At 36.6% G+C, this 14,264-nt stretch overlaps 1 protein-coding gene across 2 annotated transcripts in view; it reads right to left on the reverse strand.

The window, feature by feature from the left end:
- Positions 1-14,264, reverse strand: part of SLC4A10 (solute carrier family 4 member 10) — a 112,796-nt gene that overhangs the window by 78,918 nt on the left and 19,614 nt on the right. For both annotated transcript variants that reach the window (XM_062498601.1, XM_062498600.1), the window contains exons 2-3: positions 13,090-13,171; positions 1,880-2,026 (exon numbers count right to left, since the gene is read on the reverse strand). In XM_062498601.1, the coding sequence (XP_062354585.1) occupies positions 1,880-2,026; positions 13,090-13,171 (229 nt within the window). The remainder of the gene's footprint in view (positions 1-1,879; positions 2,027-13,089; positions 13,172-14,264) is intronic.

A 14,264-nucleotide genomic window follows, 5' to 3' on the forward strand; every position in this document is an offset into this window, starting at 1 on the left:
CTGGCCAAACTTCCAGGAGTAAGATAGACAAAGGGGAATACCCTCAAAATGTACTACTCAGATAATTATTCAGGGTGAAAAGACTGGGTATTTCCAGATTTGTGGTTCTATCTTTGGATTCTTTGAATTGTTATCAACCAAGCACTTTGAAGAATATCTTCAGCAGTCTTGAATCCAGAAAATATTTCCATGCTTCTGGCCTGCCTGTAACTTGTCTGCCAAGTGACACCACTTAGACACACCCTTTAACTGGTAGCTATAATACCTTTAAAAGTGAAAATGTGACTTATAAAACTGCAGATCTGTACTCATTTCTTGAGGTACACCAGAGGACGAGTGCAATGAACACCAAGTTACAAATGCACTTCAAAACTCTCTTTTTTTATATATTACTGCTATTTCACCCTCAGAGATCCTTTGAATGCAGGCTGATTTACCTAACACAGAATGATGTTGAGCATTGCATTTTATTGTATGCACAAATGTCAAAGACTATTAAGAACAGATTCAGCCAGTTAATTTCTTTTCTTATTTTTTTTTTTTTACTTTTGACATTAAGAAGGACACAAGCCTAGGTCTCCAGAAGTTGAAAGAATAGAGCTAAGTTCTCAGCCAAAATGTGTCACATACTGGCACTTAAATAAAACCAGATGACTCAACAGAAGACACTGTTTCATAGTTCAAGATATCTCACTTCTTGGCTAATGTAACTTTCAATTGTTTCTTTTTAATCTGACTTTATATGTATATATGCATATTCTTTTTGAAAACTGTATTAATAATTTATGAACTTTGTTTTTTTCCAAAAAACTGGTTTCAATATAGTATTGGGTCTTTGTACATTTGAAATCCATTCCAGACAGAACCACCACAGCCAATTTTTTCTTCACTGTTCAGTCTTCAAAACATAACTTGTATCTGCTAAGTTTGTAAAAGTCTTGACTTTGTTTTACTCTCAGTATAATAAACCATTGTGCAAGATTTGAGAATTTCAAGCTCTAATCATTATCACTTACAATATACTGCGCAAAAGCTTTCCACATACATAATACAAACTTCTGATTAAAAGAAAGTCTTATCATTATCATTCTGTAACCTGAAATTACATTGGCATATTTCCCTAATGATTTTAAAACACACTAGCAAATTGTTTTCTACTCATGCTTCCATTATATTTTAAACACTTTCCATAGCCTTAGACATTTCATTACATGCACTTTTTATTTTTGAACAGTATGTAATATTCTCGTGTTTTGAGACAAAGCTTGACTAATTTATTAATGACTACCTGCTTCTCTTCTCTGCAATGTTTTCTAGCTTAAAATTTTGAGAACTTTAGGAGTTTCATATCAGGTTTGTTTATTGAAAGGTATTTCCCCTGCTTTTTCCTCAAGTCCAGTTAGCAGATTCATGTTATGATGGCACATTTACAGTACCATATTAGAAAAAAAGGTAAACACAACCTAGATCACGGTTTGAATCTAATAAAACATTGCAGCTTCAGTAACATCAACATTATTACAAAACTAATTGTAAAGGACCACAACTTTTCTGTGTTTTAGGGGCAAATACTCCAGAGCCTTCTCTGAGGGCAGCTGGTCCCCCCTCCATGGGTGGCTGCAGTCTGTGAGAACATTTAGGAACAGTCTCCCACAGTTCTCCTTCAGTGCTAGAAACCACTCAGCTGTCTCATGTATTGACTGCCCCTGGCTGCTGCCCTTCAGTGGGTTTGTTCAAAGGAACAAATCACCAGCAGAACTCTGGTGGATTCTCCAAAACCCTGCTGCGAATCATGTCCAAGTGATAACAGGACAGAGTATGCATAGTCATGCTGATGTTTATTATTTAAAGACCTATCCAAAAATAAATTTAGTCTTACCAAAAGGAGGAGATTCTCTCCCATCTTCTAATCCCGAGTCTCGCTCTCTGTCTCTCTTTCTGTGTTTGTGCCCGCGGTGCCGATGGCGTCGGTGACTTTTTCTTCCACCCAGTGGCACGTGAACCCCAATGAACAACGTTCGGTGGCCTACAGGTAACAAAAGGTACCTTTGAGAAAGCAGCTATGGCAACATAACATCAATATAAATATCTTTAATAGCAGTAATGGTATCATTCTTACGATAAGTTTGAAGTTATATAATATTGATTACTCTAATGTTAATAGTTATAACAGTATTGATTTGAAAAATGACGATGAAGATGCACAACCCCTTGACACAGGAAGAAATCCCACTACTGAAGTCCTTATGATGCAGTGCCAGATTTATTTTTTTTCCTTCAAATTTGCATCTTTGTATGTGAATTTTCATTAAAGCCAGACAGGTGTTCTGTTAAATGTCTTCCAAAACAGTAACATAAAGAGACACATGGATCTCTTTGGATTGAACATTTGGTAAAGTTGCTGTTTGCTTTGTGTGTACAAGAACTTTACTAAACTCATTCCTATTTATGAGCCAAACCTTGACAGAATTCTTGTGGGAAATTCACTGAATAAAAAACGAAGAAGAAACAAAAAAGAAAGAAATTGAAAAAACAATGAAACACTACGTAAGCAAGAGCACAAAAACCCTATACAGGTTCACATGCTCTCATCATAAACCCATCACTGATACCTTAGGGTGCTTTCATTCCTTCTGTTTATTTTTTTTTAATACATAAGAAGGTACATATTGCATGCCTGCTGCCTTCAAGACTGATGAATTTTATGTTGCTGATCAAGCCCAAAATATTTAGGTCTCTTAGCTATGTGGGCTAACAGGATCAGAGCATTCAGAAGGGGGAGAGCACAGCAGAAATGTGCAGAAAGAACCACTAACCAGAACAAATGAGAAAGGAATCATGATTCACTGCAGGCAGGTCTCCTACATTTACTCAGCAGAAATACATAGCCCAGATTACTCATCTCCAATAACATTATTTTCTCCTTGAAATTAACATAACACAACTCATGGATAACTGCTGCTTTGCTGTAATCATTCAGCAGTGTCAATCATCTGGAAAAGGTCAAGAACACTAAGCTAAGGTATCACATGATCTCTAATCCCATGGAGACTCCAGAGGAGGCAGAAAACACAGCAAGGCAGCATGTGTCACAAAACATCAAAGAAATTCAACACTGACAGGAATTCTCTGCAGAGACAGAGCTAAAAAAGCTGGAGAAAATACTCTGGACACCACACAAGTTACTTCCTTAACTCTGAACCATGTAGAGGAGACTAGAAGGCAGAAGCATCCATTTTTGAGAGACTATTCTTGTAGAGTCAGGAGATCTTCCTAAAACAATGCCCATGAGTTGAAAAATATTTTTTGTTTGTTTATTTATTCATATATTAAATACCTCTTTCTCCTTGCTTACCACATTCAACCCGAGAAATGGTTTAAACAGAACTGCTGCCTTTTGTGTATTTCAAGTCAGTAGTGCATGACACATGGAAAAATTCATTAGAAATGTATTGAAGGACATGAGTAATGTAGTACTTTACATTTCCTTATCCCCCTCCTTGGATAGAAGAAAAAGCAAAACAACATTTTGAAAGGAAGGGTTTATCCTTCCTAAAACTTTAGTAATTTCCAGAGGTGCAAATAGATTGCTTTTTTTGATTTAGTAACTAAGCACATTCCTGCTGCTTTGTGAAAGAAGTGGGCATGCTTATCCTAGTTTTCTCCCACGTCAATAATCAGATTGTACCTGCATCAGGAAATGCTGATTGAGACTCACATTTCAATTAATTTCCAGGGCTGAAACCAGTGCTTGAGTCCAGACTGTTCTTTATTCATTACATTGGGATCCAGCGCCAGAACATTCATGGGTGTGTGTCTGAATGCTACAGCAATTTTCCTTATACAGACACAATCAGTTCACACTAAAAAAAAAACTACCCAGGAACCTGGAAACTGAAATAGACTTCAAGAAAAAGCAAAGTGGATTTTACTCTTTCTGCGTGACCCTACTGAGATCAGCAGAGTGCTACCTAGGTATAATTTCAATAAACACACAGAGGAAGGTAGGTGCTTGTAACAAGGTTCAGACAAATAAGATGAAAAGAAACCGGCAGGGGTAAAGCAATCATTTTCTACAGAAAAATCATAGAGCAAAAAGCAAAAAAATCTGAGTTAAGTAGTTCTGGTTTATTAAAAGATCACAACTGTGGAGCAAAAAAGAGACCATCTGGGAACAAAAGAGTAATGAATTTTAAATTGCTAACAAAATGACAATGAATGATAGCAGTAGCAAAAAACAAAAAAAAAAAAAAAGAAAGAGGAATTACAAAAGAAATCCAATTACTGTATTACGTTACATCAAGTAACCTTTTCATGGCAGGTATAATGATCTAGAGCCCTGAATGCAATGTACGTTTTTCTGTACAAATTGTCCGTGGCATTATTAAACAAGAGTTTCCCGAGGGCTCTCTAAATTTGCCAAGACTAGAAGGTCAAGCATGGACAGAGCAGGGCAGATCTCAGGGAAAACTGACTAAAATTTCTAAAAAGAAAGGGCATCTCTAATAGACTGAAGTCAGGATCAACCAGGATATCCACTATCCAGGATATCCTTAGAGATAACTGATGGTATATGGGCATTTCCTTCATTTATCATTAAGAACTTTTATTATTTACTTCATCAGGATGCCAGCTAAAAATGACTGAATATTGTTTGAATATTGCTCAAATGTCGTAAAATAATTCTGCTCTGCCATATATTTTCACAGCACCTAGCTCAATTAGATAATAATTTCTTATTCTTTGGCAAGGTTACAAAGACACTAAGGTATGGGAAACAGTAACAACTGTAGGTTACATCAGGGCACACACCATTGACATCAGGCACAACCTAACAACCATTCTCGCACAGAATTGACACCTGGTTTAAGGGGTGAACATTGACAGGTTGCTCTCCCTACCAAAAAGGGTGTGTTTTCTGCATTAAAATTGTTTGGGGGAGAATGGGAGACACTGAGACAAAAAAAATCTGTACTCAGCATTTCATTAAAAATATCTTAATTCCCAAATTAAGGGAAACGTTTTCAAATCCGCTCTCTCTGTCTCCATTTTCCCTTGAAATGTCACATCACTCAAATAATTGTAATGGGATTTCCAGAAGTACATAAGTTAAGTCATCAAGCACCATCAATTAGAATGGGCTGTGTGTTTTCAGAGACTTTGAAATCCCACTACATTTGTTTTTCTTTCTGTTTGTTTAATGCATAAGATAGGCAGATAGGATAAGCTTCTGGTTTTAAAGACCCAGAAATGCCAGGTTCTGAAAACCATTTCTAGATGTTATTTCTGTCATTCTCAAGGGATATGCAGAAAACGCTTGCTATTCTGAGCCTGTGTTTTTGGATTATTAATTTGCTATTGGGTTCTTAAAATAAATTTAAATGTAAGGAATAATTTCTCCTTTGAAACACAGCAACCCCAAACAACACTTCTACTTAGATTTCATTCTGAGAAATGTCTCTGCAAGACATACTCCTATTAATAATGTATGTTTCATATCTGTCTTTTCTAGGGCAAGGAAGTCATACCTCCACAAACTGAAGACACTTACAGCACAATTCTTTCTTCAAAAGTTTAGGGGAGATCCTGATTTTTCCACATGCCTATATGCACTTTCATCTGTCTCAAAATTAATTATAATTAACAGGACCATTTTTAAATATTTTATAATATAATTTGCATTTACTGTAATCCTGTAAAAATTAAAAGGAATGCTTTAGACCAAGGGTTATTAATTCTTCAATCCTTAAATACTTTAACTCAAGGAGTATTTTAATGTTTTGAAGGTAAACTACAAGCTTCTTATGCTATAAATATATGTATTTTAACTAACTTTACATTCTGGTTTTTGTTCCCCAGATATGTGCAATTTGATTCAGAATAGTCTTTTATTAAAAACAATCTTTATACAATTTATCAATGGATGTGTAGCGCTGTATAAAGGTCATTGCAGAGCAGATAAATTCAGTACATTGCATTTCTTTAATAAGCTTTCACATTGTAAATAATATTTGTGTATTACTGTATTTTCTCAGTGGCTCTGTTTTTAAAATTTATTATTTCCTAAATCCTAATACTGAAAAAACTAATGCATGTGTTCATGTTTCACTTTCCTAGCAGCACATCTGGAATAAATTAACACTTGAGTTCAGAGTGTGTTTTTGCAAGAACAAAAGCATAGTCTTTCTACTGATGCTAATGTAAGGTTAACAGAAAAACACAGGAAGACCAGATAAATCCTATTGCTTACTGATACCTAAACCAATCCTGACTTTTAAAATTGTAACATAAATTAAACACAGCATAAACCATGGAGAAGAGCCTCTCTGAGCACGGAAATTCTTTCAGGTCTCCACGCTACACCAGGAATGTGGAACTCAAGTAGGTACTTTAGAGCTTCTTAGTGAACCAGCCAGGTTGGTGGCAATCATGTAAAAAAATTACTGTCCTGGATCTAAACATCCATGAGCACCAGATGCTCAGGGTACAAGTGCCTGTGCTGCCTTCCACCTGGGATTATCTGAATATGCCTGAGGCTCCTGCTGACACCAAGGCTTTCAGATCCCTGCTCACAGGCATGGAGGGAAGGGGCAGATAAGGGAGCAGATGGGTCTTGAAACACCTCCAGGAAGAGCAAAGGCAGGCTTCTGTGACCTACTGAGGAAACACATTGCAAAGGCAAGAAAGATGCCTTGAGAGAGAATGCTTTGCCAGTAGTTCAAGCCAAGTCTCAGCTGACTGCTGACCTCAGCAGGACCAGAGGGGTTTCTCCCTCCTCTGGAAAACACTCAGTGCCTTGAAGCCTCTCATATGCATCGACAGCTAGAGGTGAACCAAACACAATTTTTCATCCTTTCAAAAACCAACAGTGAGGTAGAGACAGAAAACTACCAGTCTGTGTAGGGTTAAAAAAATTGCTTTTTTCCTTACAGGAAAGAAAGTGATTATGGTGAATTGTGTAGGAGTAGAGAGTACATGACTCATGATTCGTTATTGTAGTGCAGCAGGGAGGCAGAGCTGGAGAAAAAGCACAGAAGACAAAAGTAATCCTCCCTATCAACAGCTTACATTGTTGTTTGGGGTTATGTTTTGCCCAAAACCTATTTTTCACCTTTTTGCTGTGCCATAATTTGGCGGAACTGACAAAGAAACCTTCAACATTCTTTTAGATTATACATGTAATTTATATTTTAGGGTAGATTACAACAGAAATTATATAGAAAAAAAAAACATCCCTGACCCAAGATAACATTAAGGACACATTGAATATGGAGGATAAGAGTATCTCACTGAAGTCATTAAAGTTAAGGACCTTTTAAAGAGTGTCAATAATTCACCACCCTCTCAAAAAATTACTGCATTTTAAGAAAATACTTTTGCAGATTGTAAGTGGGAAAAAAAGTATTTTTTTACCAGCACTTACATTTCAAATTTCCTAGATTCCTCCAGAGGAATCCAAAAGTGTTTGGATGGCTCTGTCACAAGATCAGGACCTTGCAGACAAAAGAGAAAAAGCAGGCAGGCACAGAATATGAAAGGACCTGCTCAGATCCACAACTCTTTCCACTGATGGAGAGTGAAGCTCTGGTTATTGGAGGGAAGAATTTGACCTATATTTCTAAATTAGCAACAAGCCAAAAGTAAACAAAAAAGCAACCTCAGTACTAGTACAACTGTGTGTTAAAAAAGGAATGTTTCTGTCTTCTGATGCTGTAATTTAGCAGCTTTCACTAATAATGGCAAATTGGTTTATGGCAGTTTCATCTGGGATTTCACAAAGTGAAGTATTTGGAAATACTAGTCCCTACAAATACTGAAAAGGTTTTTTGTCTGTGATGCTCAGAGCAAATTCAAACCAAATTCACAACCAAACCTTATCATCAGGTAAAGACTGTGGTGTTCAACCCAACAGTGTGGCACTTGTTTGCTTCCATTATTTCATAATTCATAATTTCAAAGATATTCTGTGAACATATCATTCCGCGTTATTCATGAATCTTCAAGGTGAACCACCTTCCCTGTGACACAGAAACTGCTGAGGAGGGACAAGGGGAGCAAAGGGATCACAGCACGTGACTGCCAAGACAAAAGGAGTAAAGTGAGATCTCAAGGAATATTGAATTACATAGGAAAAAGAAGACAAGACTAGATGAGAGCCATTACAGAAACATGTGCCTTAGGAACCACAAATGGAACAAGGCTGAGTATGTGATACCTGGTAGGCAACAAAATGAAAGAGCAAACTTTCAGGCACAGATTAAGCCAAATCATTCTCCAACTGTGCTTCCAGAGCTTTGACTGCTCCCATCTAAGAGCAGCAAACGTTGCTGTGAGGAGCACGAGCGTGGTCAGAGTGAACGTCAGGATGAGCAGGACACCAAGGGAAGCACAGGCAAGGAAGCCTGGAGCAGGGGATCTGTACTGACACGGTAACAAACTATTTGCAGTAGGCTGCAGCATCCTGGGAGCCAAAGGGAAGGGAAATCTTGGTTGATGTTCCTGTCTGACAAAACAGAGCCAGTATCTGACTTGCTTCTACACTGAGGCACAGGTGAATCAAGGCCAGGTTATTAAAATTTATATTCTTTCAGTCCTATGAGCTGCATGTCCTATTAATTTTCATGTAAATAATGTCAGTGGCAGGCAGGTGTGCTATGATGTTATTTCTACAAAAAAAGCTCCAGTCTCTGAGAATAAAAGGCTATTTAAAAAACTTCAGCCACTCAAATTTCTACTAAGTAATAACACATGGAGATTAGCATTTAATCACTTAATTTAATCATTTAATTTAAATGAGGATTTTCATATGCTAACCCAAAGAGTATATAATCAAAATTTCATTAAAATATTTTTTAATTATTGTCACAAGCTAGAACAAATCTCAAAAGAAAAAAGATAACTAAAATAACTATTTTTAAAAGAGAGTCATTAAATACTCTGGAATTTCACCTTTTTTGTTCAGCATCTACTATCAAAATTATCCTTCGGGCAGGTTGTTAATTACAAAATATCTCTAGAAAATCTAAAATTAATTTTTTCATTTATTAAGTTTAAAGTCTCAGCTTCTGCATCATTCTGCATTGTACTAGTCATATTTATATTCTAATTAAGCTTGAAGGATTTTTGTGACTTTCAGTAAGCAATCAGTGTATTCCAAATTTTGCCAGAAGTGTCAGGAGGCACATTCTGCTGTACAGTGACAGGCACTATCCAGTGCATATACTGGATACAGTGTTTTACGTGTCCTCAGAGATATGAAAAATGGCAAACTTGATTTCCCCTGAGGTAAATTTTCCACTGCCACTTAGACAGATTAAAAGAATGAAACACAAAAAGCTTAACAAAATCTTGCCTTCCTTGAATCAAGGATCATTTTGCAATTTTCTCCAACAGAGTCAGAATTCCACCCCGATTCATGCTGGGACCTTCACCTAATGATCTGATCTCCACCCTTCTCCCTGTTGAAGCCTCTTCTCAAACCACGCCACAGTAATACCCACAGCAGTTCTGAAACACTAGCACAAAAATCCTCAGTCTGCAGCTGAGCAAGGATGGCCATGGAACGGTCACTTCTCCCCTCAGCTAACACAGTGGGCGTAAGGAAAACACCTGGCCAGAGTGTGTTTCGTGTCAATCCCCTGGCATATCTACATAGTCCAAAAGTCTCAGCGTGCAACCTGAGAGAATCTCACAGAGCAATCCAAGTATTTTTGACCTATGGGATAAACGGTAGGTACATCCATGTGATCAGAAAGCTGTTCTTACTGACCCTACATTGAAGCAATGGAAGCCAGCCAGAGACAACCCCACGGAATAAGCTGAGAGCAGCTGTTGATGTGCACAGGTGTCCATGAAAACTTGCCTAGCTGCCCTCAGTGCAGGTACATGTAAAACCTGTCCTTCTGCAATTAAATACTTGAGCATCCAGAATCAGTGCCCAATTCTCATTTAGGAAATCCACCACTGGTTAAAATGAGAGCATATCTATTTCAGTAGGATTTTTCTCTGTACACACATTGAAAGACAATATACAAAACAGGTAATTATAACCAGGGAAGATAATATTTTTATCTTTTTTTTTCTTTTAGAAATGCTTTCTCGATCCCTCCATTAATGCACGGTCAGACAAATGACCTATTCAATATTAGTGAGTGATCCTGACCTTACAACTCACAAAAAATTAACTGCATGGAAAAATAATTCACACTGAAAATCTGAATGCCAAAGCTCTGCAAACAATTCACCTCTGAAGCACTACAAAATTTAAGTAAAAAATGTAATTTGAAGTACTTACTGCAAGTATCATTACTGGCACTGAGATGAGCACCACATCTCCTCTGTTTCCATAAGTACTGCAGTTCTTGTCATATGTTCCCAAAGTTTTACTATACTGCTCAGGGAAAGAAAATACTGATCTAGAGAGACTGAGGCAAAAATCTATACTTGTGCCTGTTCTTCAAGGCAGGATTAATCACCATATCTTCATGTTTTCAACAAGAAATGTACTTGCAAGTTACTTGCACAAGGACTACCTAAAATATGCAAGTCCACATATTTGCTAGGCTTTGAAATTTCAGATGGAAATTTCAGTACACATTTAAATCAGTATTTTTGAAACTCAAATGTTGATAGTGTAAATTTTTTTTAAAAAAGGACAAAAAACTTAAAATTATAAGATTTAATAGGAAGAAACTGAATACTGATTTTCAGATTTAAACCTGTAGTTCTTCATATGAATTGCAAATTTTGAAATGCTACTGACATGGTGCCATTGAAACTTACTTAGCAAAGCTAGTCTTCCCTAGAATATTCAGTAACTAGCTATTTAGATTTTTAAAACATAAACCAAATTAAATGTCTGTCAAAAAGCTAATTACATAATACATATTAATAGTCTGGTTATACTCTTTTTCTAGGGTATGCAATTAGCACCTGATTATTTAATTTCATATTTCGTAGTTGTTATGTCATTAGGTAAAAGGTATATTTTTCAGCAGAACCAAACACAATGTACAGTGAATAAGACAGATATTTGTGAGTCATATTCTCTGTTTCCAGGGGAGAAATGCCTAGAGGTACTGCAAAATAAATGGACATGTTATTAACAGCAGTTGGATATTAAAATCTGCAATCTCTTCAAAACTTATTATGTCACTTGGTATTTTTGAAGGTAGTGATTATATATTTAAAGACAAACTGATCTGAACTTAGAGTGAGCATTTAATTTTTCTGACAAAGTTAGCTGCATTATGAAGGATTGATTCTACACTGAAAAATTGCTTGCTTAGAATATTATGAAACAATAGGATTTTATTTTTAATAAAAGCAGATTTATTTGATAACTGCAGAATTTTGCATTATTCTAAATTTAATTCAATTTAAACTGATGGAAAGATTGTGGGACTGTCACTGCCATGTTACAATTTCTATTGATAACATCATAAGAGCAGATCTTTGAAATAATGTGTTCTCTGATATTTCACAGGAGCAACTCCACACATATAGGATGGTTGGGAAAAAAAAATTAAATGCAGTTCTTAAATTATGTTCCATATAGTTACATGTGGAAAATCACAGTAACTCTGACAACCTTAATGCTTGAGTCTACTCATGTGACTGAGCTTAAAGATGTCATTCCCCAGAAAACTGTCTATTTTTAAAATGCCACCTCACCATCATCAATAAAATGACTCAGCAAAAGGATATGTTTGTGGGTAGACTAACCCCACAAAAGCTCTTTGAGTCAGTACCACGGAAAAAGGGAGACAGGGAGCTCCCACTCTTTTATTTAGTGTTTCTCTAAGGACACCAGATACAACAGTTTCTCTGATGAAGGATGCAATCAAGGGACTGAAGACCACAGATTAAATGTGAGATTCAAAACAGGAGGTTCTGTGCCTAAACCCAAAACTGGCATTGCCAGCCTGACCCACTGGTACTTTTACCCGTGAAGACACCAAAACTCTAAATGCCACCCTGAAACACCTTACCTGAGATCTGTCCTTGCACACACAGTACCTACCTCACACATGCCACACCGCACAACATCTAACATCCTGTGAGACACAACCTGACACTGACACAGCCAGGCCCCTCTCAACTGCAGCTACATCTGCTTTTGGAGGGAGGCACTGCTGAAGGCAGCAGTAACAGAGAGCTGCTGTGTAACGTCGGTATTTCAGTGAAATCATCAATATGGCCAACATATCAGAGAATACAGTTCGTACAGACAGAGAAAAAAAGAAAAAAATATATATGAAGTAATCAATGGTAGGCATTTAGAAGGTTCAAGTTCCTGCACAGATGGAGATACCTTGCTATAAACCAGGGAACTTTTCAGAGATAGCATGTTGTTCTTAGTATTTCTTTTGGGCTTGTTCATGTGTATCTGTTTGACAAAGACAGGAACATCCATGTACCACTACAAGAAGGCAACGAAATCATCCGGTTCCAGTCTCAGGAAAGGGGTAACATATGTGCAACAGAAACTCATTTTCATCATGACTATGGCTTGGGGGCACACATAACTCAGTACAAGGGTTTAAGTACAGTAGTAACCAAAGTTGGAATACACTAAACAAACAGAAATGCATCTGACTCACTAGACCAATATCTAAGTTCTCACAATTTCTCACTTTCTTCTACATGGTCAAGTTAGGTATTCTCTACAGTGGACATTAGCAAAAAGAAATCCAATCTGTGACACTCCAGAATGCTTTTGTTCAGCTGAAGATGTGGCTAGGCAGCTACGTGAGGACTGTAATGCAAATGTAGAAGCCTTTATAAGTACTAAATCAGCAATCCTGCTTGCATTTGCATATTCAAAAGCTTAAAACACTAATCTAGAGTCACACATGCATATCACCACAGTTCACCAAAAACTAGCAAGCTCCTTCCACCATCATCTGTTCCTGTGGAACACTGCTGTGAGAAAAAGACAGTATTTCTCTTTTTAAAATAAATTATGAGATTCTACTCTCTTGCTTCTTTGCATCCCTGCTCAAATCAATAAGTTTACACATTGGAATTACATTTCAGTACTTTCAGAAGAAAGTGACAACATAAAGCACATAAAAAATCACTCCTCACCTTCTAGATCTTCCTTTTCAAAATGTGTCTTGAGAATGGAGCGAGTTCCACCTCTATCCACAACAGCCTCTTCATCATTTCTCTACAAAACAGAAAAAAGGACAGATAAGCTACTTTTTATTTGAAAACTACTGGCAAGATTATACAGTACTATAAAACAAAGATGCTTTTAATATTTAATTATTAACTTTTCCAACTCAAGAACAAAAAGGGTCTAAGAAATTAATTTTACTTATTAAATTTCTCATGCATCAGTTTTTACTGAGATATGATTACAGCTAACTTTGATGTGCAAAACTTCTCCTGGTAAAACCTGCAAGACAATGAGTAAACACTGGTTACCAGAAACCAAGAAAAACATGAGCCAATAGGACAATGAAAGAGATGAGAGAAGAAATGTCTGATCAAGGCAGCATTATTCTTGTACACCTTAAGAAAGGAGTTGTACATGTATTTTTGTCCTTAGACCAGGATCTTGAGCTACACACAGAATTCCCTAATTATTATTACTAAGACTCCTTATACTTTGGCAAAGCTAGACAATAATTCTCAGTGACAATATAGTAAGAAATAAAACTAACACCATGGAAACAACTGGCTTCACTTACTGGTGAATTGCAAAGCCTTTGCTTTTCTTTACAAACACCAAGCTGAATTTAGTATAAAGGCAGGCAGCACACACTAATAGCAGAAAACAGAAAAGCTATTCTTCCTCAGGAATATATATTTCATGTTTAATTTTATCCTGTAGTTATACGTGCATTTTAACTGTACTCTCTACTGCACTGTAAATGCAGTACATGATCAATTACTGTATTGTACTCAGGCTAGGTAAGGTAGAGAATTTTTTTCATTTCTGACATGAAGGAAAAAAAAAACAACTCATTTTCCTGACAGAAAAATCTTCAGCAACAAGACACTAGATGCTGTGCTAAAATGAGTATTTAGTTCACTAGGAGTTTGGCATCACTAGCGAAAAAATCCAGCTGCTAAATACAGTCTATATTTCACAATGTGAAAGAGTGGTCTCCATTAAATTATTATGAAAAATAATGCATTATACAAAAGTATCAATTAATATATTTGCTTGCCATTAGTAGAGGGGTTTTAGTAAGTGATATTAGAACTAGAACTACTTGATTTCAATATGTAAAATTGGTATCTTAATGCAAGTC

This window comes from Cinclus cinclus, chromosome 9, assembly GCF_963662255.1.
Source record: "Cinclus cinclus chromosome 9, bCinCin1.1, whole genome shotgun sequence".
NCBI lineage: Eukaryota > Metazoa > Chordata > Aves > Passeriformes > Cinclidae > Cinclus > Cinclus cinclus.